The 27,022-nt window shown below is 46.5% G+C and overlaps 2 protein-coding genes and 1 long non-coding RNA gene across 8 annotated transcripts in view; 2 read left to right on the plus strand and 1 right to left on the minus strand.

Annotated features, from left to right (window-relative positions):
* The window catches only part of WDFY1 (WD repeat and FYVE domain containing 1), a 91,504-nt gene extending 73,599 nt beyond the window's left edge, over positions 1-17,905 (minus strand). The window contains exon 1 of the mRNA XM_073625960.1: positions 17,688-17,905. Coding sequence (XP_073482061.1) covers positions 17,688-17,821 — 134 coding nt within the window. The 5' untranslated portion in view covers positions 17,822-17,905. The remainder of the gene's footprint in view (positions 1-17,687) is intronic.
* LOC141139643 (uncharacterized) overlaps positions 17,637-27,022 on the plus strand; it is a 73,657-nt gene continuing 64,271 nt past the window's right edge. For 3 of the 6 annotated variants that reach the window (XR_012243775.1, XR_012243776.1, XR_012243774.1), the window contains exons 1-2: positions 17,637-18,010; positions 26,334-26,402. This is a non-coding gene — a long non-coding RNA (uncharacterized lncRNA). Of the gene's footprint in view, positions 18,041-25,892; positions 26,218-26,333; positions 26,403-27,022 lie in introns of those variants that run through there. The other 3 variants (XR_012243778.1, XR_012243777.1, XR_012243779.1) reach the window with 3 other exon arrangements.
* LOC141140443 (uncharacterized) lies at positions 20,117-22,711 on the plus strand. The gene is made up of 2 exons (XM_073627635.1): positions 20,117-20,612; positions 21,321-22,711. Exons 1-2 carry the CDS (start codon positions 20,117-20,119, stop codon positions 22,709-22,711), a joined length of 1,887 nt encoding a protein of 628 aa, XP_073483736.1.

Raw genomic sequence — 27,022 nt, forward strand, 5'->3', positions numbered from 1 at the left:
CCTGTTAAAATGTCAGGTTTCTGTAATATATAAAAATGAGACAAAGATAAATCATTTCATAACTTTTTCCACCTTTAATGTGACCTATAAACTATACAACTCAACTGAGAAAAAAAAAAAAAACTGAAATCTTTTAGGAAGGGAAAGTAAAAATAAAAAATAAAATAATGTGGTTGTATAAGTGTACACACCCTCTTTTAACTGGGGATGTAGCTGTGTTCAGAATTAAGCAATCACATTCAAACTCATGTTAAATAGGAGTCCGTACACATCTGCCATCATTTAAAGTGCCTCTGATTAACCATTAACCCCAAATAAAGTTTATCTATTCTAGTAGGTCTTTCCTGACATTTTCTTAGCTGCATCTAGGGTTGAAGTGATTAATCTATAAAATCGATAATGAAAATCGTTGTCAACTCGATTGGTTGGTCTAACAGCACGCACCTTCCTCCCTGCCAGTCCGCCTCCGTCCCAGTGCTACACTCCCATGTACAAGCCGGCAGCGCCGCTGTATTCTCAGCCCCACACGCTGCTACCTCGAGTAGAGAGAAAGAGACATCATTGGTGTCAGTGGAAGGAATGGTGCCCCATCATTGGTGTTTCTGGGGGGGGTGGGGATGGTGCCCCATTTTTGGTCTTCCTGGGGGGGGGGGGGGTGCCCCATCATTGGTCTTGGTGTCAGTGGGAGGAAAGGTGCCCCATCATTGGTGTCCCGGGGGGGGGGAAATAAGGCCCCATCATTGGTGTTCTGGGGGGGGGGGGGATAGTGCCCCATCACTGGTGTCAGTGGGGGGAATGGTGCCCCATCACTGGAGTCAGTGGGGGGGGGGGGGGGGAATGGTGCCCCATCACTAGTGTCAGTGGGGGGGGGGGAATGGTGCCCCATCACTAGTGTCAGTGGGGGGGGGGAATGGTGCCCCATCACTAGTGTCAGTGGGGGGGGGGGAATGGTTCCCTCATCACTAGTGTCAGTGGGGGGGGGGAATGGTGCCCCATCACTAGTGTCAGGGGGGGGGGGGGAATGGTGCCCCATCACTAGTGTCAGTGGGGGGGGGAATGGTGCCCCATCACTAGTGTCAGTGGGGGGGGGGGGGGAATGGTGCCCCATCACTAGTGTCAGTGGGGGGGGGGGGAATGGTGCCCCATCACTAGTGTCAGTGGGGGGGGGATGGTGCCCCATCACTAGTGTCAGTGGGGGGGAATGGTGCCCCATCACTGGTCTTCCTGGGGGAATAGTGCCCCATCACTGGTCTTCCTGGGGGAATAGTGCCCCATCACTGGTCTTCCTGGGGGAATAGTGCCCCATCACTGGTCTTCCTGGGGGAATAGTGCCCCATCACTGGTCTTCCTGGGGGAATAGTGCCCCATCACTGGTCTTCCTGGGGGAATAGTGCCCCATCACTGGTCTTCCTGGGGGAATAGTGCCCCATCATTGGTCTTCCTGGGGGGGGGGGGGGAAGTGCCCCATCATTGGTCTTCCTGGGGGGGGGGGGGGAAGTGCCCCATCATTGGTCTTGGTATCAGTGGGAGGAAAGGTGCCCCATCATTGGTGTCTCCGGGGGGGGAATAAGGCCCCATCATTGGTGTCCCTTCATTGGTGTCTCGGGGGGGAATGGTGCCCCATCACTGGAGTCAGTGGGGGGGAATGGTGCCCCATCACTGGAGTCAGTGGGGGGGAATGGTGCCCCATCACTGGAGTCAGTGGGGGGGAATGGTGCCCCATCACTGGAGTCAGTGGGGGGGGGGAATGGTGCCCCATCACTGGTCTTCCTGGGGGAATAGTGCCCCATCACTGGTCTTCCTGGGGGAATAGTGCCCCATCACTGGTCTTCCTGGGGGAATAGTGCCCCATCACTGGTCTTCCTGGGGGAATAGTGCCCCATCACTGGTCTTCCTGGGGGAATAGTGCCCCATCACTGGTCTTCCTGGGGGAATAGTGCCCCATCACTGGTCTTCCTGGGGGAATAGTGCCCCATCACTGGTCTTCCTGGGGGAATAGTGCCCCATCACTGGTCTTCCTGGGGGAATAGTGCCCCATCACTGGTCTTCCTGGGGGAATAGTGCCCCATCACTGGTCTTCCTGGGGGAATAGTGCCCCATCACTGGTCTTCCTGGGGGAATAGTGCCCCATCACTGGTCTTCCTGGGGGAATAGTGCCCCATCACTGGTCTTCCTGGGGAATAGTGCCCCATCACGGGTCTTCCTGGGGGAATAGTGCCCCATCACGGGTCTTCCTGGGGGAATAGTGCCCCATCACGGGTCTTCCTGCGGGGGGGGGGGGGGAGTGCCCCATCATTGGTCTTCCTGCGGGGGGGGGGAGTGCCCCATCATTAGTGTTCCTAAGGGGGGGAATAGTGTCCCATCATTGGTCTTCCTGGGGGGGGGAAATAGTGCCCCATCACTGGTCTTCCTGGGGGAATAGTGCCCCATCACTGGTCTTCCTGGGGGAATAGTGCCCCATCACTGGTCTTCCTGGGGGAATAGTGCCCCATCACTGGTCTTCCTGGGGGAATAGTGCCCCATCACTGGTCTTCCTGGGGGAATAGTGCCCCATCACTGGTCTTCCTGGGGGAATAGTGCCCCATCACTGGTCTTCCTGGGGGAATAGTGCCCCATCACTGGTCTTCCTGGGGGAATAGTGCCCCATCACTGGTCTTCCTGGGGGAATAGTGCCCCATCACTGGTCTTCCTGGGGGAATAGTGCCCCATCACGGGTCTTCCTGCGGGGGGGGGGGGGGGGAGTGCCCCATCATTGGTCTTCCTGCGGGGGGGGGGGGTGCCCCATCATTAGTGTTTCTAAGGGGGGGAATAGTGTCCCATCATTGGTCTTCCTGGGGGGGGAAATAGTGCCCCATCATTGGTCTTCCTGGGGGGGGGGAATAGTGCCCCATCATTGGTCTTCCTGGGGGGGGGGAATAGTGCCCCATCATTGGTCTTCCTGGGGGGGGGGGAATAGTGCCCCATCATTGGTCTTCCTGGGGGGGGATAGTGCCCCATCATTGGTCTTCCTGGGGGGGGGGGATAGTGCCCCATCATTGGTCTTCCTGGGGGGAGAATAGTGCCCCATCATTGGTCTTCCTGGGGGGGGGGGGAGAATAGTGCCCCATCATTGGTCTTCCTGGGGGGGGGGGGGGAGAATAGTGCCCCATCATTGGTCTTCCTGGGATGGGGGGGTGGGAAATAGTGCCCCATCATTGGTGTCCATTTGAGGAATACACAGACCTCTCCTACCCACACTCTGGTCCAGTTCCTCCAGCCCGCTCTCCCTCTTTTGGGTCTGGTCCCCTGTCCAAACAAACTCCCTTTCTATCGCAACCCCCTTTGGTCCAGTTCCTGCCCTACATGCCTCTCTTCCAAACTCCCTCCCAACCTACTCCTTCTAACGTCTGGTCTCCAAACTAGCTAACTCCTCCCCACCCTCTAGAAAAGTCCCCTTTCCCATTCATGGCCAGCCCCCTCACTGCATTGCAACTAACAAATGAGGAATTTACTTTAGTAGTTATGTTATGATGCAGTTTAAGTATAACGCTCAGTTTTTTCATTATTATTTGAAATAAACGAAAAAATTGCATATTCGTTTTTTTCTTATGATTTTATCCGATTAATCGAAACAAATCGGCCAACTAATCGATTATGAAAATAATCGTTAGTTGCAGCCCTAGTAGCATCCTACAGCAAAAGCCATGGTTCGTAGAGAGCTTCCAAAGCATCAGAGGGATCTCATTGTTAAAAGGCATCAGTCAGGAGAAGGGTACAAAAGAATTTCTAAGACATTAGATATACCATGGAACACAGTGAAGACAGTCATCATCAAGTGGAGAAAATATGGCACAACACTGACATTACCAAGAACTGGACGTCCCTCTAAAATTGATGACAAGGAGAAGAAAACTGGTCAGGGAGGGTGCCAAGAGGCCTACAGCAACATTAAAGGAGCTGCAGGAATATCTGGCAAATACTGGCTGTGTGGTTCATGTGACAACAATCTCCCGTATTCTTCATATGTCTGGGCTATGGGATAGAGTGCCAAGACGAAAGCCTTTTCTTATGAAGAAAAAAATCCAAACTCGGCTACATTAGCAAAAACACATCTGAAGTCTCCCAAAAGCATGTGGGAATATGTATTATGGTCTGAGGAAACCAAGGTTGAACCTTTTGGCCATAATTCCAAAAGATATGTTTGGCGCAAAAACAACACTGCACATCACCAAAAGAACACCATACCCACTGTGAAGCATGGTGGTGGCAGAATCATGCTTTGGGGTTGTTTTTCTTCAGCTGGAACAGGGGCCTTAGTCAAGGTAGAAGGAATTATGAACAGTTCCAAATACCAGTCAATATTGGCACAGAACCTTCAGGCTTCTGCTAGAAAGCTTAACATGAAGAGGAACTTCATCTTTGACAACGACCCAAAGCATACATCCCAATCAACAAAGGAATAGCTTCAGCAGAAGAAGATTAAAGTTTTGGAATGGCCCAGCCAGAGCCCAGACCTGAATCTGATTGAAAAATCAGTGGGGTGATCTGAAGAGGGCTGTGCCCAGGAGATGTCCTCACAATCTGACAGATTTGGAGTGTTTTTGCAAAGAAGAGTGGGCAAATATTGTCAAGTTATTTTTACTTCCCTCCACCTAAAAGTTTTCAGTTTGTTGTTCAACTGAGTTGTACAGTTATATGTCACAATTAAGGTGGAAAAAGTTCTGAAATTATTAATCATAGTCTCATTTTTTTTTACATAACAGAAACCTGACATTTTAACAGGGGTGTGTAGACTTTTTTTATCCACTGTATTCCAGTTCTCAAAGTTAACACTTATTTACTGCCCACCTAATGCAATCTAACTGAACAAGGCAGCGCCATAAAGTGTTAAACCGGTCATACATGGATTGGAATTCGGCTGGTCCCTGCTAAATCTGCCCAATTTCAATTCATGCATGACCAGGCTGATAGTACCCAAGTCAATCTATCGATTGACTTTGGTACAACTAGCCAAGTCAGATTTTTGGCATACGATTACTGCCAGCAGCTATAGCCCCTAGCAGTAGTCATTGTGTTCCGCCAGCAGGGAAGGCTCCCCACACCCTCCCGCCAGCAGAACACAATAGTGCTGTGGAAGGCATTCCTCCATCAACACTGAATCAAATCTATGGGCTTCCTTAGTGAACACTAAAAACGGTTCCTAACCACACATGTTGGCATTCAGTTGATTTACATTTTCTGAATTTACGTCAGAAAAGATTAAAATTACAAGCACTAAGGTGACTCAGAAGCGCTACAAAATTTGCCCCCTGCCAGGAGATGGTCGAGTTCATTACATGACCCCTATCATAACTCCGGAATCCTTAGGGGACCACCCCCCTATTACCAACCCTCTCTTTAATTTTTATACATTTTAATTGTTTGTATTATTAATGTGCTTCTTTCTCGAGATTTATGTTTTAAAGTGGTATTAAACCCAGAAGCAAACATTTATTATGTTGCAGTATACCAATTCTTAGATGCGATTGCTGCATTTGTTTTCTTTTTTGGGCTTTCTTCTATTTTCATCTGATGATTCAGCTAGTAAGTTTGTTGCTTTTCAAAATAACAAGCTCTAATATAGTTACGGGGATGAGACTAACCATTTACCACTGACAGGGGTGGTTACAATTAGAGTTGCACCTATACTAGTATTGGTGCCGATACCAAGCATTTGCATGAGTATCGGTACTCGTGCAAATGCTCCAATGCTTGATCCGATACCTGTTGTATTGGACCAGGCATCCTTAGTGTAGCGGGGGGAGGGGGAGCAGCCTCACAGGCACCAATCCCCCCCCCCTCCCCTGTATAGCCTTTCAATAAAGCAGCTGAAAGCCACTTCTCCCCCTCTCCCTCCCGCAGCTGTCAGCTAGTTTATTAAAGGGCTATACATGGGGGGGGGGGGGGGGGGGAGCCTCCCTAATACTTACCCGAGCCCCATCTCGATCCAGTGATGTTGTACAAGAGACTCGGCTGTCCGGGACTCTCCCTCCTGATTGGCTGAGACACAGCAGTGGGTGCCATTGGCTCCCACTGCTGTCATTTAAAGTCAGTCAGCCAATGAGGAGAGAGAGGGGTGGGGCTAAGCCGCAGTTCCACGTCTAAAGGACACACAGAGCAGCGTCTCGACTCAGTGCCCCTATAGCAATCTGCATGCTGCAAGGGCACTCGGCAGGAGTGAGGGACCCGAGAAAAGTAGCATCTGGGCTGCTCTGTGCAAAACCACTGCAAAGAGAAAGTATAACATGTTTGTTATTTTTGACTTTTTACTTTTGTAACCTGCAATGTTATTGCTGGATTAATACCCACTTCTCCCACTGATCTCTGCTGTGTTGGAGAAACTGCTGCCAAGAAGATACTTCTGGGAGTGTCAGAGATCCCTGGTCCCCCCACTGCCCTCAGTGGTTCAATTTGCTGATCCTTACATCATAATTATATATCGTGATTTCTTTGTGACATTTACCAAGTGTATTAAAATGGCTTTTATTTATCGCATGCAGTATTTCCAAGAAAACAAAAGTATGGCACGTTCTAATCATTAGTGAATTGACCGCTAAAAGCCCCTTTCACATGGGAGTTCTGCCCGACAAACTATCTGTCTACCTCAGTCTGATCGTGCCTGCTAATAAAAAACAGAAGGGGGCTCCGTCTTGGTGAAGCAGATCAGACGTAGTCAGGTATAAACAGCCAGCGGTGTCTATTTACTCCCAGCCACCCATAAGACTCGGTTCACACTGGAACCGGCTGGGGATCGCACAGGAACCCTGTGCATCCCTGTTCTCCATTTCAGAGGTGAATCAGGGCCTGAATTCGGCCCTGAAATGGAGCCAAAGACGCACAGAAATGTGCAGTGTGCTCCGCAGCCACCCCGGAGATATGTGAACCGGCTCCATAGAGAACCGGTCACATTCTTCTGCTATGCGAATTGGATGCGGGGAAACCCTCATCCAATTTGCATAGTTGTGAACCCAGCCTAAAGCAGAGTGATGTTCTCATCACTCTGCACCGTTTAGCAGGGGAACAGCATACAGATCCCCTGCTGACTGCAATGGAATCCACCCCATGTAAAAGGGGCCTAAAGTACACATATATTATGCCTGCCACTAAATTGTGGTCTGAGCACAAATTTCACAAATAACGCAATGGAAAGCTAAGCCAAGGCAGCCAATTTACATAGAGCAAGGCAACACAGGAAGCCACAGTCTTATGTAATCTGTCATTATTTGCCTAATTGTGAAGTATTACCACAAATAACACAGAGCAGGAATAAAAGTTTCTCAATGTGAAGCATCTGTTGAATGTTCCTCCAAAGTAATTTGTTGTATAGGATAGTGGTCTTTGCAATAAAAGGCAATGGCAAAGCACCAGCTAATCACATTTGCTTGTTCTAGCTTAAAGTGGAGCTAAACCCACCAATTTAATAGTTTCCTAAACCAGTAACATTCAAGGCATGCCGTGAATGATAACCCTTACAGATTGGTCAGTGTATTCAATGTGACAACACTGACCAACCAGAATCCATCTGATCCATCCTGAAAGCGCTGATGGAAAAGAGGGAGACTGAGAGAGAGAGAGAGAGAGAGAGAGAGAGAAAGAGAAAGAGAAAGATCTATATCGAGATATAAATCAGTGCCTATTTCCTATATTAACAAGTGCTAATGGATATGGTGAAAAAAGAAAACAGAGAACAATAGCCAATTAAGGCAGACAGCTGCTACCTTCAGCCCCAGTTCACACAGGGGCGACTTGTCAGGCAACGTAGCCGGCTGACAAGTCACGTCTCGTTCTGTACTACGGAACCGTTCTAATAGGAGCGACGCAAGAAAAAGGTTCCTGTACTATTTTTGGGGCGACTTCAGGCGACGTGCATTGACTTCTATACAGAAGTCGTTTTGCAAGTCGCCTCGGTGAGTCGGCCTGCAAGTTGTGTTGCCCCTGTGTGAACCGGCAGTAAAGCTTACACCAAGGCTCTAAAAAGACACATAAACTCACACAAATATATAGGCAGCGCTTAAAGACACCTGAATGATATAATCAGTATGTCTTTGTGATAATATATATATTATATATATCTCTATCTATTCACAGAGTGCAGCGGTCAGGAGTAAATAAAGCTCGGAGTGCAGGTGTCAGGAGTAACACAAAGTGCAGAGGTCAGCAGTAACGCATAGAGTGCAAAGCAGCTTCCCACATTGCCATTTTTATTTGCTTGTGATCACTTTTATCTTGTAAAGGTTTTTATTCATTAAAACCCCTCGTTTTGACCTACACCATGTGGAGTCCCTTTTTCTTTTTCTCCATGGTTCCATCTCCAACTAGCTCCTCCTGACCCTTCTGTTCCGGAACTGGAGAGCGTGTGTGACAGCGGTTCAACTTCCACCCAGGATAACTACTCCTTACCGGCGACCGTGATCTACAGGACATCATTCAGGTGGATATCACGGGAGGCTACCCACCATGCATAATAGTATATAGTGGATTGAACCACTGAAGGAAAGAATTAATTATCAATAATTGCCTTCAAAAGGTTGCCAACATCCCGAATTAGTGGAAAAAATAAGACCCCTAAGTTAGGGAACTCATATACCCCCCAGTATAATGGGACTTTATAGGCAAACCATACATGGATTAGATAAAAAATGTTTTATTTATTTGAAAGATCATAAAAACAAGATACATTTAGTAATAAATCTTAACAGGAGTATTTATACAATAAAATTTGCTATCCTGTAATAATTTTTGTATACTTCCATTCATAATAGAATATTTTCTCTAGAAGCCTGACATGTTTCAGGACGATGTCCCTTCTTCAGAGGCGTATTGCAGAGAGAAAAGTCGCATATATAGGAGATACATTCTGAAATAACAAATGGAAACAATTTGCAGAGGGAACAATATGAACCACTTTGTGGTTCATATTGTTCCCTCTGTGCAAATTGTTTCCATTTGTTATTTCAGAATGTATCTCCTATATATGCGACTTTTCTCTCTGCAATACGCCTCTGAAGAAGGGACATGTATGGTTCGCCTATAAAGTCCCATTATACTGGGGGGTATATGAGTTCCCTAACTTAGGGGTCTTATTTTTTCCACCATGCATAATAGACGTAATGCTATACGGCAGATATGTCCTACGGATCTGGTAAGAGTACCCAACCTCTTTCATTTGAAGATGTTTGTGGCTTGTTACCTGTGGTCGCCTTCCATTTAAGTGCCAATTCACCTTCCAGGGTTTCAGCACCTCCCCCTTTAAGAAGACTTCCACTGATCTTATCTTTATAGACTCTGGTCCCTTGTTATTCCACATCTCACCATAGACATTTTGTTTATACCTGACTGGTTATTTTCACTTTTATCATTTTATTTTCACTGGTGTATATATTTTTCACCCATGTTCCAAATCTATGCTGGGTGATCTTAGCGCTGCACCTAATTATTTGCATATTCAATAAAGGATTGGCTGTCCATGGCTAGCAGGGAAGGGCATGGAGTCTCATCCTAGACAGCAGAGGGCAGAAGTAGCAGGGAAGGGCAGGGAGTATCATTCTAGACAGCAGAGGGCAGAAGTAGCAGGGAAGGGCAGGGAGTATCATTCTAGGCAGTAAAAGCAGGGAGGGGACAGGCAGGGAGTATCATGCTAGGCAGAAGCATGGAAGGTTAGGGAATCTCATCCTAGACAGTAGAGGGCAGAAGTAGCAGATAACGGAAGGGCAGATAGTATCATTCTAGGCAGTGGAGGGCAGAAGTAGCAGGGAAAGGCAGTGAGTATAATCCTAGACAGTAGGGGTGCAACGGATCAAAAACCTCACGGATCGAATCGTTCCTCGGATCAGATCATTTTTCGGATCAGCAAAAAAAAAAAAAAACGACAAGACAAATCTTGTTACACCCACTGGAGTTTTAAATTTAGCAGTTATTTTCAACACAAAATGGAGCTTATATGCTTAAATATAGCATTTGTAAATCCGACGGACTGTTTAGATGTTAAATTTTAAAAGCAGCAGCAAACCTGCTGACCTTACATGGTTGCTAATGTGACACAACACCTCTGATTGGTCCGTTGGACCTCTAAACAGTCCGTCGGATTTACAAATGCTGTATTTAAGCATATAAGCTCCATTTTGTGTTGAAAATAACTGTGAAATCTAAAACTCCGGTGGGTGTAACAAAATGTCCGCTTGCCCCCTTCTCACTCTATCATTACTGTGCAGGAGTGTGGGGTGTAGCAAGATGGCGGCGACAAAACCTCACTTCCTGACGAGACAGCGGCTGGGTGTACCAAGATGGCCGCCGCTCCAGAGCTAGGCCGAAGCCGCGGCCTTTCCTATGACCGAGGCAGCAGAGCGCTCCGCGGATCACGTGTTGTGTCAATCCGAACAGGTTGACCCATTCGGATCACGGATCAGTGACGATCTGTTGCACCCCTACTAGACAGTAGAGGGCAGAAGTAGCAGGAAAGGCAGGGAGTATCATCCTAGACAGTAGAGGGCAGGAAAAGGAGTATCATCCTAGGCAGTAGAGGGAAGAGAAGGGAATATCATCCTAGGCCAGTGATGGCGAACCTTGGCACTCCAGATGTTTTTGAACTACATTTCCCATGATGCTGTAATGGAAATTTGTAAGTTCTGTATATAATTGTATTGTATTTTGTATGTATTGCACTCTGCCCTCTGCACACGGCACTAATAATGTTTTCAGTAAATGTTTACATTCTTTTGAGTCCTGATTAGAATTAGCCTGCCTATGTAACGCCCCTTGTTACGATAAACCTACAATTGTAATATTAATGTGATACCTACGTAATCATGTGCATAAAAACCTTCAATTGCGTCATAATAAAGCAGAACAGTAATTTGGAAAGATGCTGAGCGTATCTTTTGTGTCTGTTCCCTACTGCAGTAGTTATTATTAATTTGGAACCACTAATCAATATGAGGATAGGAGTTGCCTATCATCAATTCAACCGAGTCAGCATGGCGAGCCAGCCAGGAGGGGATTCCAGGTGACCCTGAGTATCCGAAACGAGGAGCTTGAGACGATCCGGGAATTTCTGATAATCAGCCGGCTGAGGTAAGCCTTTTGCTTACATTTGAGTTATCAGACTTCCTTGATCGGTAAGGCATTTTCGGGACAAAGGGTACCTATTTTACTCCCCTTAATCGAACTGTATTGATTGGTGGTTATATGTTATGTTGTCCCTGTCTATTGTCCATCGGAGTGTTATAAATAGGAAAGGGAAGAATAGTGCTGTTCACAGGTATATGTAGTCAATCTGCTAGATAAAGTAGTTTAGAGGCAAGAGGGTATAGGCACACATAGAGAAGAGAGAGAAGACTGGCCAGTCATTATGGGCATTGAATTAAGTAAGGGAATGAAGGGTAAGAGACCCTCAAAAATGCCCAGCGCAAGAGGAGCGCTATATATGAACCGAAGGTGTGGTTCCGCCTATACTGAGCCCCTAGATTAATGGTTAGAGTGGACAGGGATCCACAATGGGTAACTGGGTTACTAAAGTCCACAGGGACTAAGAATCGTGCAGAGTAAACAGCTAGAGAAACAGCTATCTATGTGAGCAGGATGGATCAAGGGTGACATTAGAACTAGACAGAAAGGGACATTTTCATGTTAAGTTGTGGGATGAATTTGGGATCAGGCACTACAACTAGTAAAAGTCAGAAACAGAGAAACGAGAGGTAAAACAGAATACCTTATATGTTGTCAGAGAGGGAAGATGGGATGAGCACTGTGGCTCCCCATCTGATCATAGAATCATAGAAGCTAGATATAAAAGTTATTTAAACAAAATAAGGAAAGCAGAATTTAGGCAGGGAAATATTAAAGAGTTAAAAGAAAGTGAGAGAATGATATGCACATGTTGTGTACAAATGGGAAAAATGTAAGCGATTTTAGAGAGATATTGGTGTGTGTGCGAATGCTGGGACCTTTAGTTCTATTGCTTGTGTGTGTCATGTACGCAGATGTGACCCCCTCCTTTGTGCTCTCATGAAAGAAATGTGGCTGGGATGAGAGGTTAGTGATAAGCTGGAAGGACATCATGCCAATTCCAGTTTTTTAGACAAAACATTTATAACAAAATGTGCCAGGTTAACGAATCTAATGGTAAACAATGTGATCACAATTATTTTGAATCTGTTTTCCAAACATGGTAAAATGAAGGTTACATTTAACCGTGTATTACACAAATTGAATATACTTTGATAGTGGAAACAGTGCATTTAAAAAAGGGAAATTAAGTAAAATTAAGTAGTAATGAGTATTCATTTCTAATATGAGTTTAACAATTATATAGATATAATGAAACTGGTTTAGACAACCTTTGGTTGGAAATGAAATCCAGGTTATTGGGGAAATTTGTAAAAATGGGATTAGTTTAGATTAAGATAACAATTTTGTAATTTTACATTTATACAATAAGCCCTTATTGAGAGAAAAAAAAGATTAAGATGAGGTTGTTATTTTGAATAAAGCTGCCATAATATTTAACAAAGCCAAGATGGATGGGATACATAAGAAGTTTTTCTACAAAAATGATATTGTAAGGTTTTTGATGAAAACTTGATGTGCGGTCCATGATGTAAGAGTAATATTAAATAAAATTTAAATATAACAGACCCATCACATCAAGTCCACACACCCTGTTAGGATAGATGCCACCTGCAGCCAGTTGTTTTATAGTTTTTGATGCTTTCTGGTCCATCATACAGATTGGTCCTTTTGTTTTTATTTATTTTTATTTTTGAAATCCAAAGCAGAATGTGTGGATTGTGAAATGATGTGCCCCTTTTTCTTGTAAGTACAGTGGTATAAGCAGAAGAATAGTTTGGATTTATGGGCATCTCTGCATGACCGCAGGGTATTGTTATCATTTATTATAATATTGCCAGGAAGAAGTTGTCTTTTGAAACATGAAACTGGAGTTCTTACACAAACAGTGTGATAGAAAACAAGCCATTGTAATATATTTATGCAAGCTGGACCCAGTAATGAAGGGTTCACCCCGATATATCAGAGCTGCAGCTTTTATGCAAAGGTGCTATTAGACAAAGTTAGATATTGTTTTGGTCAATGGTCCGACATTCTGTGCAGCAAATTTACAGCTAACTAAATGTTTGTCTAATGAAAGGTTTAAAATATGAGTTTGTTTATGTACAAATCTAACAATGAAAAATGCGTACATTTATTCAAAAGAAAGGAAAAGACGCATGTGTTAAATTGATGACATAGGAATCAGCTGCTGTGAGCCCAGTGCAGGACACACTCCCTGAAGACCCAGATATTACATTTTTTGTAGATTTGAGTATGCAGTTTATCACCCAGAAGGATACTCTGTATTCAAAGTCATTGGATCCTTTTTCCCCAGCTCAAGAAGCAGAGCTCCATGTTTTAGCAAAGCCTGTGAGCTATAAAAAGAGTGTATATTTATATAGATAGTCGAGATATAGAGAGCTTTTGGTTCCATTTGAAGGGCCAGAAGTTTGTTTTTACTTCGGCAGGTAAACCAACCAAGCATGCCAAGTTAATTTGATCGGCTGTTTTCAGCCTTCCAGCTTCTTGCTGAGGTAGCCATATTAACTTTCACACATGGAAGCAGACCAGGTGACTCTAAGGATGCTGCATTTACAGCCCCGGACACTTGATGGGTCTGTGCAACTCACAGATTCCACCCTAGTTCTGGCCCAGTATAGCTGGGATTAATAATTCAACTTTAAGGACCCCAGAACGAGAAGAACAAGTGGTCCACAGGGGGCAACTTCTTATGAAACAGGACTTTGGAAAAGGTGATCATTTATGTCTGCCAGCCACTCTTTTCCCTTCAGCTTGACACATGGACCGTGTCATCAGTCACAAGCAGTTATGGCTGCCTTAGTAAATGAGCGTGGGATATAGCCAGGGTTCACCACAGTTGTTTTTATAACATACCACTTCTTGTTTTACCTGTTACCAAAGGTGTTACCAAAAGCTGAACCATCCCTTCCAGAGATTACAAAAAAGATATATCCAGATGTCCAAGTTAGGATCTTACGAGTATGCATTTTGTCTGTATGGACATGTTTTTTGGATGTCCAGTGGCAAATGCTACTGCAAAGGCCACAGTAAAAAGTGTTATCAGAAGTAGTTTGTAAATATAGAGTGCAGAAAGTACAGAGAGTAACAAAAGAAATCATTTTTTATAGGAGAGTCCTTACTAGAAGTTTTGAGGTTTTATTTTTACACCCCTTACTGTCTACAATGTAGCCGACAAAGTAGAGTAAGAAACTAGAAAACTTTTGCCTGAATGTTTTCTTATATTTTATGAAGCCCCTAAGGGGGATATTGGACTCTCTCCCTATGAGATTTTGTTTGGGAGTGTGTTACTCACTTGCTTATATTTTGTCTCAGCAGCTGAAGTCCTCCATTCGGATCTCACAGAGAATGCTGATGATCTTTTAAGGTTTTTTACAAACTCATTTATGTGTTTTCTCCCTAATTCCAGATCCTAAAAATTTGGAAGGATCTAAAACTAAAGCCAGGTGACTTTTGGATTGTTAAGAGACATTTATATATAAGGAAATGTTTGGAGACTCAATACAGCATCTATTTCATGTACAGTTTTTGCAAAACTTGAAGTAATAGTCACCTGGATCCACACCAGACACTGCAAAAATGACTAAATTAAAGAAATCTCTGTGTTTGATTTGTTTCCCTCTTGTGATCACAGTCTAGGGTACTTTTTGATTCAATTACTTTAATTGTAAGGGATATATATATTTGAAAAATAGTTTAGCCATGTTGAAGTCATATTTGTCTTTTGTATGTCTTCCATTATATGTAGAATTGTCTGTGTTTACATATGCTGATAAGTCAGCATGCCAACAATTAAGCTAGAAGGCCATTCTGGCCACAGGAGTGTACAGCCAGTACTCTGTAAATATGTCTTATCAATCATTTGTTTTTCACAATGAAAAGTCATTTTGTAATGAAAAAGTTGCTCAGCTATTATTTTCTCCACAATGGAGTTTTTTGCCTCTTTGGCCAGGACTACCTCCACCTAAGCGTGTGGAGGTTCCAGGTTAAAAGGTGATAGCAGGTATGGTTAGTGATCAAAATATTGATCAAAAGAGGGGAGACTGTAATGGAAATTTGTAAGTTCTGTATATAATTGTATTGTATTTTGTATGTATTGCACTCTGCCCTCTGCACACGGCACTAATAATGTTTTCAGTAAATGTTTACATTCTTTCGAGTCCTGATTAGAATTAGCCTGCCTATGTAACGCCCCTTGTTACGATAAACCTACAATTGTAATATTAATGTGATACCTACGTAATCATGTGCATAAAAACCTTCAATTGCATCATAATAAAGCAGAACAGTAATTTGGAAAGATGCTGAGCGTATCTTTTGTGTCTGTTCCCTACTGCAGTAGTTATTATTAATTTGGAACCACTAATCAATATGAGGATAGGAGTTGCCTATCATCAATTCAACCGAGTCAATGCTCTTGCACTCTGCAGTGTAGACGAGCATTATGGGAAATGTAGTTCCAAAACATCTGGAGCGCCATGGTTCGCCATCACTGTCCTCGGCAGTAAAGGGCAGAAGTGGCAGGGAAGAGCAGGGAGTATCATCCTAGGCAGTAGAGGGTAGAAGTAGCAGGGAAGGGCAGGGAGTATCATCCTAGGCAGTAGAGGGAAGGGAAGGGCAGGGAGTATCATCCTAGGCAGCAGAGGTAGCAGGAAAGGGCAGGGAGTATCATCCTAGGCAGTAGGGAAGGGCAGGGAGTATCATCCTAGGCAGTAGAGGGCAGGGCAGGGCAGGGAGTATCATCCTAGGCAGTAGAGGGCAGGGCAGGGCAGGGAGTAGAGGGCAGGGCAGGGAGTATTTATTTATTTATTTCAGGTACTTATATAGCGCCGTCAATTTACGCAGCGCTTTACACACATATATATATATATATATATATATATATATATATATATATATATATTATACATTCACATCAGTCCCTATACCCTCAAGGAGCTTACAATCTAAGGTCCCTAACTCACATTCATACACACTAGGGCCAATTTAGACAGGATCCAATTAACCTACCAGCATGTCTTTGGAGTGTGGGAGGAAACCGGAGTACCCAGAGGAAACCCACGCAGGCACAGGGAGAACATGCAAACTCCAGGCAGGTAGTGTCGTGGTCGGGATTCGAACCAGCGACCCTTCTTACTGCTAGGTGAGAGTGCTACCCACTGCACCACGAGTATCATCCTAGGCAGTAGAGGGCAGGGCAGGGAGTATCATCCTAGGCAGTAGAGGGCAGGGCAGGGGAATATCATCCTAAGCAGTAGAGGGCAGGGCAGGGGAATATCATCCTAGGCAGTAGAGGGCAGGGCAGGGGAGTATCATCCTAGGCAGTAGAGGGCAGGGCAGGGGAGTATCATCCTAGGCAGTAGAGGGCAGGGCAGGGGAGTATCATCCTAGGCAGTAGAGGGCAGGGCAGGGGAGTATCATCCTAGGCAGTAGAGGGCAGGGCAGGGGAGTATCATCCTAGGCAGTAGAGGGCAGGGCAGGGGAGTATCATCCTAGGCAGTAGAGGGCAGGGCAGGGGAGTATCATCCTAGGCAGTAGAGGGCAGGGCAGGGGAGTATCATCCTAGGCAGTAGAGGGCAGGGGAGTATCATCCTAGGCAGTAGAGGGCAGGGCAGGGGAGTATCATCCTAGGCAGTAGAGGGCAGAAGTAGCAGGGAAGGGTAGGGAGTATCATCCTAGGCAGTAGAGGGAAGGGCAGGGAGTATCATCCTAGGCAGTAGAGGGTAGGGAAGAGCAGGGAGTATCATCCTAGGCAGTAGAGGGCAGAAGTAGCAGGAAAGGGCAGGGAGTATCATCCTAGGCAGTAGAGGGCAGAAGTAGCAGGAAAGGGCAGGGAGTATCATCCTAGGCAGTAGAGGGAAGGGCACGGAGTATCATCCTAGGCAGTAGAGGGCAGAGGTAGCAGGAAAGGGCAGGGAGTATCATCCTAGGCAGTAGAGGGCAGAAGTAGCAGGAAAGGGCAGGGAGTATCATCCTAGGCAGTAGAGGGCAGAAGTAGCAGGAAAGGGCAGGGAGTATCATCCTAGGCAGTAGAGGGAAGGGCACGGAGTATCATCCTAGGCAGTAGAGGGCAGAGGTAGCAGGAAAGGGCAGGGAGTATCATCCTAGGCAGTAGAGGGTAGGGAAGGGCAGGGAGTATCATCCTAGGCAGTAGAGGGCAGGGAAGGGCAGGGAGTATCATCCTAGGCAGTAGAGGGCAGGAGGTAGCAGGGAAGGGTAGGGAGTATCATCCTAGGCAGTAGAGGGCAGGAGGTAGCAGGGAAGGGTAGGGAGTATCATTCTAGGCAGGAGGTAGAAGGGAAGGGTAGGGAGTATCACTATATGAGAGAAGAGTGGCCTATGACATACTTTGCAGTACAGAACTGTCCTATTCTACCTCTGTCCTGTTTATAGAGTGTGTGTGTCAGTACATGGAGGGAAGAGCAGTGTGTATTGCAGGGATGGCACAGAAGGTCTCTATATGCAGAGAATAGGCAGTCAGTGTTTACAGTGAAAATCCAGCAGGGAAGGGGGGGAGGGGATTCATTTTGTAGTGTCCAGTGACGTCAGAGGGTGATATGGGCCCCGCTGCCCTGTATAATTACCGGTCGTCGCTGGCGGTGATGACGCCGTCCTCTCTCGGGATGAAGCAGGCGGAGGTGACCTGCTCCCGGTGTCCGGGTATCTTGGTGAGGAGTACAGGGCCGCGCTGAGACCGGGAGTGGATCTCAGCCGCCATGACCAGTCATGTGACCTAGACGGGACCCTGGCTGAGGCTACAATACACGTGATAGCGGCGCACAGTCACTCAGCAGGAGCCACACTATACCATGTAGCGGCGCCAGAACATTTATAAGTACTTGCAGTGCAGAGCGGAGTTGCGCTTTTATACAGTGTAATACGTGAGATGTCGTAGCGCGCATTCCTTGTATGTAAATAGTTCTAGGTCAGGGATGAGGTATTACTGATATCATCATGCTATCTTCCAATGGTCTCACATACATGTGTCCTGTATGACAATATCAGACAGGGATTGTGATAACAGTCCTGTGATCAATAATAGTTCATTCAGGTCAGTTATGCCTCGTTTCCACTGAGTGGATCGGTTCGGGTCGGTACAGTTTGGAAGCATGGCGTCACACGTCCGCCAATCAGTGGAATGTATCGTAGCTCCGCCCTAACCGAACCGTACCATTTTCTATGGCCCCACATCTGAAGCAGGACCCAGAATGGTGCGGTTCGGTTGTATGGGCCGCTTTCATAATGGAAACACTCAAAATAGTGGACTGTACCGATCCGCTCAGTGGAAAAGAAGCATTGGAATAGGTGTTAAGAGGGGGATGGAGAATTTTCAGGATTAGTTAGGTGGTGCCTCAGAACTTCACTTTAACCACTTGCCGAACGGCTGCACGCCGATTTACGTCCTGAGTTTGGCAGCGGATATCGTTGTTAGGGCAGCAGCTAGCTGCCATAACCCCGGTATCCCCGTTTTTCGTGCAGTGGTTGGCTGTCAGATAAAAGTGGTCTCTGCGGCGGATTCGCCACGAGATCACTTTTATCGGTGGCGGGAGAGGGGCCCCCCCCCCTCCCGCCGCGATCCGGTGCCCTTCGCCGCTTACCGGAGCCGTCGGTAGCAGTGGAGGCGATCGCGTCTGTCCCCTTCTTGTGCCTGGAGATGAGTGAGAGGAACATGGCGCCCACTCGTCTCCATGACACTGCAGGGCGGAAGCGACGTAAAAACGTCATTTCCGCCCATACGTCTTAAAGGCACATTTTTTTCAATGTCATTTTTTTAAATGACTTTTTTTTTTTTTTATTGCATTTTAGTGAAAATATGAGATCTGAGGTCTTTTTGACCCCAGATCTCATATTTAAGAGGTCCTGTCATGCTTTTTTCTATTACAAGGGATGTTTACATCCCTTGTAATAGGAATAAAAGTGACACAATTTTTTTTTAAACAGTGTAAAAATTAAATAAAATCATGTGAACAGCGACAGCGATGGACCCGAGCAAGTAGTGGAGGACCTAGAGTCTGCAGGCGAGGAGGGGGAAGGGGAGGAGGTCGTGGTCAACCCCGAGCATGACCTCCCCCCCGACGTCCACATCAGCCAGCAGATGATGGAGTCTGTCCTTGAGGAGCTGGGCCTGGCCCAGAACACAGGACAGGCAGAAGATGCAACGGAAGAGCCACCCCCCCCTCCGGGGAGGTAAGTTCAGACCCTTGTTAACTAGACCCTCATACCCTTTTTCATTATGGCTGAGATCTCAATCTTTTCCATCAATGTGAGGAGTATCAAGGATACATCTAGAAGGCAAGCGGTCCTGACCTTTCTTTCAAGTCAGCAGAGTGATGTCTACATGCTTCAGGAGTGCGCCCTTCCCCCCTTGAGGAGGTACACTCATCTGTCCTCCCAGTGGACCCTTGGTCCCTCCTACTGGTCCGGGGGTGGCGATTGCAAGTCTGCAGGAGTAGCCATTCTGGTCAGGGGTGGGCGTTTCACGGTGGACTCTATCCATGAGCTAGTCTGTGGCCGTCTTTTGGTCATAGACGGCTCGTGGGTGGAAGAGCCAGTTAGGCTCATCAACGTGTACGCCCCCCCAGACAAGAATGCGCGGCTGGAACTCTTCCAGACCCTGCGGACCCAACTCGTCACCACCAGAACAGTAGTGATCGGCGGTGACTTTAACTGTCCGATCGAGGAGGATGGGCGCAGCTCCAGCATATACGCAAAACTTGATGCTACTTCTAGGCTGCTCAGGGAGATGATCTCGGAGGCCTCCTTGCAGGACGCCGTGGGATCCATAGGGAAAGGGACCGTGAACTATTCGTGGTGCCGACCCGATGGATCTGTGCGTTCCAGGATCGACTTCGTGCTCACTTCAAGAACAGTCAAGCATCGTGAGTTCTCCATGGTCCCCTGCTTTTTCTCTGACCACAGGGCTATCCACTTTCGGGGTGACCTGGGCGAGGGCATCGCCCGCGGACCGGGTTCCTGGAAGCTGAATAGCACCCTTCTGGAAAATGAGGAATTGATGGGGGAACTCCGTGAGGCCTATGCCACCTGGACGGAGGAAAAGAGATTCTTCGGAAGGGTAAGTGACTGGTGGGTGAAGGTTAAGCTGCGTAGCTTCTTTCAGGCAAGGGGACGCCAGCGTGTGTGTGCCAGGAGGAGGGAACTCAGGAGACTGCAGCGTCAGTTGCAGTCCCTGCAGGACCTTCAGCACTGTGGCTGGGACGTTAGGCAGGACCTGGAGGACACCAAGAGGAGCCTGAAAGGACACTTCGAGGAAGAATCCAGGCACATTGTCTTCCGTGCCAAGGTGGAGAATCTTGAGAAAGGTGAGAAGTGTAATTCTTTCTTTTTCAGGAAACTCCACTCAGGACACACACCCTTGTCAGAGTTGCGCGACGAGACCGGAACACTCCAGAAGGGGAAGAAGGCTGTGATGAAAGTGGTCAGCGACTACTACACCAACCTCTACTCCCCGAAAGAAACGGACACACAGGCGGCCGACAGGTTCCTGTCAGGTATCACTAACCAAATTGATCCTGCAGGTTCATCAACCGTCAACGCCCCCTTGGTGCTGGAGGAGCTGCACTCTGCCGCTAAATCCTTTAGGCGAGGCAAGACCCCGGGCTGCGATGGTCTCCCAGTTGAGCTCTATGTAACACTGTGGGATCTCGTGGGCCCGGACCTGCTCAAGCTGTACGAGGAGATGGTGGTGGAGGGCAGAATGCCTCCGTCACTGAGGGAGGGGATGATCACGATTTTGTATAAGCGGAAGGGGGAGAGATCGGATCTTAAAAATTGGCGTCCGATCTCTCTGCTGAACGTGGACTACAAAATCCTCGCCAAGGTCCTGGCCAACAGGTTGAAGTCTGTCATCGGACAGATCATCCACCCGGATCAGACTTGCGGCATTCCTGGTCGCAGGATTGCGGACAGCCTTGCGCTTGTCCGGGACACGGTCCAGTACATTCATGGCCGCCGTGTGCACGCGGCCCTGGTCAGTCTTGACCAGGAGAAGGCCTTTGACCGTGTCTCCCACGAGTTTATGTGCAGAGCTCTGCGCAGGTTTGGTCTTGGGGAAATGTTTTGTTCGTATGTGAATGTAATGTACACTGACATTTCTAGTTTGGTGCTGGTAAATGGCTGGAAAACTGACCCCTTTCCAATTCTGTCTGGGGTCAGACAAGGCTGCCCTCTCTCACCTCTGCTTTTTGTTTGTTGTATAGAGCTCTTCGCCCGAAGCATCAGACGGAACCCAGAGATCAGAGGGATCACCGCACCAGGACCGGACAGACGGGAGGTCAAGTGCTCACTCTACATGGACGACGTGACGGTGTTCTGTGCTGACCGGCGCTCCATCGACACACTCGCCCAGACCTGTGAGGACTTCGGCCAAGCTTCAGGGGCAAAGGTCAACTGCGGGAAGTCAGAGGTCATGCTCTTCGGAAAGTGGTTCCTGCCTTCTTCTGCACCAATTCCTTTCAGCGTCAAGACGGACTTCATCAAAATCCTTGGGGTCTGGTTTGGAGCTGAGGGCGCAGCCCTGAAGTCCTGGGAGGAAAGACTGTCAAAGATGCGACAGAAGTTTGGACTTTGGAGCCTCAGAGAACTCACCATCGAAGGCAAAACACTGGTACTCCGCAGCGAGATTCTCCCTGTGTTGCAGTACCTCGCCCAGGCCTGGCCCCCTCGGGTCAACACCTGTAAGGCCATCACCAGGGCGGTGTTTCACTTCATCTGGAGCTCCAAAATGGACAGAGTGAAGCGGGCGGTTATGTTCAAGGAACCCCTCAAGGGCGGTAAGGGCGTGCCCGACATCGCTACACTATTGAGGGTGTGCTTTGCTTGTAACTGCATCCGCAGGACATTGGTGGACAGAACTGTGGACTCTGGTGGTAACTCTATGTCCCGTTTTTTCCTCCTGCCTCTTTGGAGGACCCTTGGATGGGACAAATGGGACAGCTCCATCCCCTACAACTGGGACACGCCTTGGTACTACTTGGACACCTTCAAGTTTATTAAGGAGCTGGGGCTACATGGAGTGAAGCCCGACTTGTGGAAGCCAAAAACTATCCACAAGTTGATCAGAGCATCAGACATTGTTGAGACTGTTCCAGGCCTCCCTTCAGCCACTTGTAAAGTGGTCTGGAGGAATGTTTCTTCAAAGAGACTCACCAACAGGCACAAAGATCTGGCATGGATGGCAATCCAAGGGGGGCTGCCACTCAGGACATTTATGCATGCCAGAAACCTGTGTAGATACAGGCACTGCCCCTTTTGCATCATCCAGGAGGAAACTGCTCTGCATGTTTTCTGGGAGTGCCCCTTTGCACAGGACCTGTTGAGGGCCCTGGAACCTGAACTCAAAGACTTTGTACCACAGACTGCAATCACACACTTTGGTGTGTTGAATGGACTCTTCTGTGGAACTCATTCACAGGAGGACATTGACGGTGCCTGGCGGGTGCTGTGTTGCTTTAAGGACGCTTTATGGTGCGCCAGAAAGCGCCTCATCCACCAGCGGGAGAGGATGTCCATCGAGGACTGTCGCAGACTGGTTCACAGTCTGCTCAGAGACTATCACCTGATGGACTTCAAGGAGGAAGAGGAGGTCTGAAGATTTCCCCATTCCCCCCCCCTCTCCCCCGTGTACCCTTTGGCAGTTCAAATAAAGCTTCGGGCCTGTGAACTCTTTACTCCCTCCCCTGCCCCACCTTCTCCACCCCCCCCCCATCACACCCGTTGCCCATTTGAATGTTATTTGACTATATGACTGGACTTTTTGTGAAATGTTTTTAAGTACTGCTTTCAGGGTAATGCGGCGTCATGCATGATGTGATGTTTCGGGGTATTACTACTCTGCACAACACATTAGGCATCATACCGCAGGATGAATGTAATTTATTGGTATGCTTGGTGATGTATTGTAATGTAGTGTATTTATGCGCTGCGTCGCAGTACAGATTGGATGTACCCTGTTTAAAGTATTTGTTTTTTTGTATATTTTCTTGCAAAATAAAGTATACATTTTTCAATCAAAAAATGAGGTATTACTGATATCATCATGCTATCTTCCAATGGTCTCACATACATGTGTCCTGTATGACAATATCAGACAGGGATTGTGATAACAGTCCTGTGATCAATAATAGTTCATTCAGGTCAGTTATGCCTCGTTTCCACTGAGTGGATCGGTTCGGGTCGGTACAGTTTGGAAGCATGGCGTCACACGTCCGCCAATCAGTGGAATGTATCGTAGCTCCGCCCTAACCGAACCGTACCATTTTCTATGGCCCCACATCTGAAGCAGGACCCAGAATGGTGCGGTTCGGTTGTATGGGCCGCTTTCATAATGGAAACACTCAAAATAGTGGACTGTACCGATCCGCTCAGTGGAAAAGAAGCATTGGAATAGGTGTTAAGAGGGGGATGGAGAATTTTCAGGATTAGTTAGGTGGTGCCTCAGAACTTCACTTTAACCACTTGCCGAACGGCTGCACGCCGATTTACGTCCTGAGTTTGGCAGCGGATATCGTTGTTAGGGCAGCAGCTAGCTGCCATAACCCCGGTATCCCCGTTTTTCGTGCAGTGGTTGGCTGTCAGATAAAAGTGGTCTCTGCGGCGGATTCGCCACGAGATCACTTTTATCGGTGGCGGGAGAGGGGCCCCCCCCCCTCCCGCCGCGATCCGGTGCCCTTCGCCGCTTACCGGAGCCGTCGGTAGCAGTGGAGGCGATCGCGTCTGTCCCCTTCTTGTGCCTGGAGATGAGTGAGAGGAACATGGCGCCCACTCGTCTCCATGACACTGCAGGGCGGAAGCGACGTAAAAACGTCATTTCCGCCCATACGTCTTAAAGGCACATTTTTTTCAATGTCATTTTTTTAAATGACTTTTTTTTTTTTTTTTATTGCATTTTAGTGAAAATATGAGATCTGAGGTCTTTTTGACCCCAGATCTCATATTTAAGAGGTCCTGTCATGCTTTTTTCTATTACAAGGGATGTTTACATCCCTTGTAATAGGAATAAAAGTGACACAATTTTTTTTTAAACAGTGTAAAAATTAAATAAAATCATGTGAACTAAATAAGAAAAATAATTTTTTTTTTTTAAAAAACCCCCCCGTCCCGACAAGCTCATGTGCAGAAGCGAACGCATACGTGAGTAGCGCCCGCATATGAAAACTGTGGTCAAACCACACATGTGAGGTATCGTTGCAATCATTAGAGCGAGAGCAATAATTCTAGCCCTAGACCTCCTCTGTAACGCAAAACATACAGCCTGTAGAATTTTTTAAACGTCGCCAATGGAGAATTTTGAGGGTAAAAGTTTGACGCCATTCCACGAGCGGGCGCAATTTTGAAGCGTGATATGTTGGGTATCAATTTACTCGGCGTAACATTATCTTTCACAATATAAAAAAAAAATTGGGCTAACTTTACTGTTGTCTTATTTTTTTATTCAAAAAAGTGAATTTTTTCCAAAAAAAGCGTGCTTTTAAGACCGCTGCGCAAATACGGTGCAAAAAAAAAGTATTGCAATGACCGCCATTTTATTCTCTAGGGTGTTAGAAGAAAAACCATATATAATGTTTGGGGGTTCTAAGTAATTTTCTAGCAGAAAAACCTGTTTTAAACATGTAAACACCTAAAATCCAAAACGAGGCTGGTCCTTAAGTGGTTAAGTGGCTAAAGTGGTGTTCCAGCCGAAATGATACTTTTTAAATAAAAATACCCCTATAATACACAAGCTTAATGTATTCTAGTAAAGTTAGTCTGTAAACTAAGGTCTGTTTTGTTAGTTTATAGCAGTAGTTTGTTATTTTTAGGGTTGTCCCGATACCACTTTTTTAGGACCGAGTACAAGTACCGATACTTTCTTTCAAGTACTCGCCGATACCGATTACCGATACTTTTTTTTTAAATGTCACGTGACAGTGTTTTTTGTTTTTTTTTTTTTTTTTAACAGTGCTTGCTTTTTTTTGGGGGGGGGGGGGGGGGGAGTGAACGGGGTATGTGTGTGTTTTTTTATTTTTTTTATTTACAACTTTTATTTTTTACAATAATATTTTTTTTATTTATTGTTTTTTTTTTTTTTTTTGTTTTTTTTTAATCAGCCCTTTTGGGGGGCTTTGGTGAGATATCAGGGGTCTTAACAGACCTCTGATATCTCCCCCTTGAGACAGAGAAAGAGACCGAGGATAGAGATTCCCCAGTCCCTTTCTCTGCAGCCTCAGCTGCACTGAGAATGAATGGAGAGAAGACAGCAGCTTCTCTCCATTCATAAACTGACACATCGTAATCACAGGAGATTACAATGTTTCAGTTATTGTGAATGGACAGAGTCAGCTGACTCTATCCATACACAAAGGAAGGAGGAGGGGGACTGAGGAACGGAGGGGGAGAACGGATGGGACAGATAAGGAGAGCGGAACGGAGGGGACAGATAAGGAGAGCAGAACGGAGGGGGACAGCGGAGAGGCACAGAGGAAAGGAGGGGGCACGGAGGAGGATGCAGTGACAGTCAGCGGTGAGCGATCACCGCTGTGTCACTAAAGCTGGTGAAAGCCGCTGGGGGAGAAGCTTGTAACTCCCCCACGCGCCGATCACAGCTGTCTTCCGGGTATCGGGGGAAGCATCGGGAGCATTTGCCCGAGTACAAGTACTCGGGCAAATGCTCGGTATCGGTGCCGATACTAGTATCGGTATCGGGACAACCCTAGTTATTTTATAAACTTACAGCAGGCCGTGGCCATCTTAAGTGTGGGCATCTGAAGCCAGACTGTATTTCTTCCTGGATCTCATCATTGCAGATCTCGCACATGCTCAGTGCAGCACAAGCGGTGTAATAGGTTTCAGGTCAGGTTTCCATAGCAATGGCAGTGTCAGAGGAAGTTGCCGCCCCTTCCCAGAAGGCATTGCAAACAGGAAATGATGCGATGGGCCACGGCCAGGGAGGAGGAAGTGCAAAATGAATACAGCAGATATACAGTAGGGGAGTAGGTGCTGAGAAAAAAAAAAAAAAATCCAATTTGTTTACAGTGCACAGTGTAGTGAGGGATGCTAAAGAGTTGTAAAAGTGGGTGGAACTCCACTTTAATATCAAGTACTCCGGACCTATAGGAGGTTTGAACAACCATAGGATTTATGAATAAAGTTTGCCATCATATAAGCTATATTTCATACATTATTTGTTCTGCATGATTTCAAGATTATTTACTCAAGTATTTTCTCTCCTATAGGACATTGAAGTAGAGAAACCATCACACTTCCGCATTGTTAATGTAAAGACTGCTGCTCCTACAGTCACTGTGAGTATCTGATCAATGAATGTTCATCATTTCATTAAGGGATAAGTTCACCTTTTTGTAAAAAATAAAAAAATGTGCATTTTTATTTTTTTTACTATGAGCCTGCAAAGCATTGCACCCATGATCAGCAGATCGCAGGTTCAATGCAGGGCTCTTGTAGACATTCTGTGTAAGCTTGTCTTGTCAATATTCCTATCACTTTCTTTCTGGCAAATAAGGCTTATATAAATGGTGGGTGCTGCAGCGATTACCAGCTGGGCCCTGGAAACATCAAGCAAGTGTACATATTCGCCAGCATACCATGGATAAACAATCGCCGTCCAAAGGTTTCTTTATTGAGAGAGATCACATCACAGAGATAAGTGCAACGTTTCAGAGCCGCACAGGGCATCTTTGTCAGGCATGTGATGAAGTGTAACAGTGTCAAAGCAGAATATAAATACATCAGCCACTAACCAGAACATGCAAAAACTGAAAAAAAAAAAATGGTAAAATCCAACTCTGTGACATCATGAAGTCAAATCCCGCCAAAAATCGTTAAAAAACAAATGGTAACCAAGTAACATTAAGCAGGCTTGTCAGAGAGGTTACCTGGTTGGGCGTCGTTGCGCGCCGGGGCA

Source organism: Aquarana catesbeiana, linkage group LG04 (assembly GCF_042186555.1).
Source record: "Aquarana catesbeiana isolate 2022-GZ linkage group LG04, ASM4218655v1, whole genome shotgun sequence".
In the NCBI taxonomy this organism is placed as follows: Eukaryota; Metazoa; Chordata; class Amphibia; order Anura; family Ranidae; genus Aquarana; species Aquarana catesbeiana.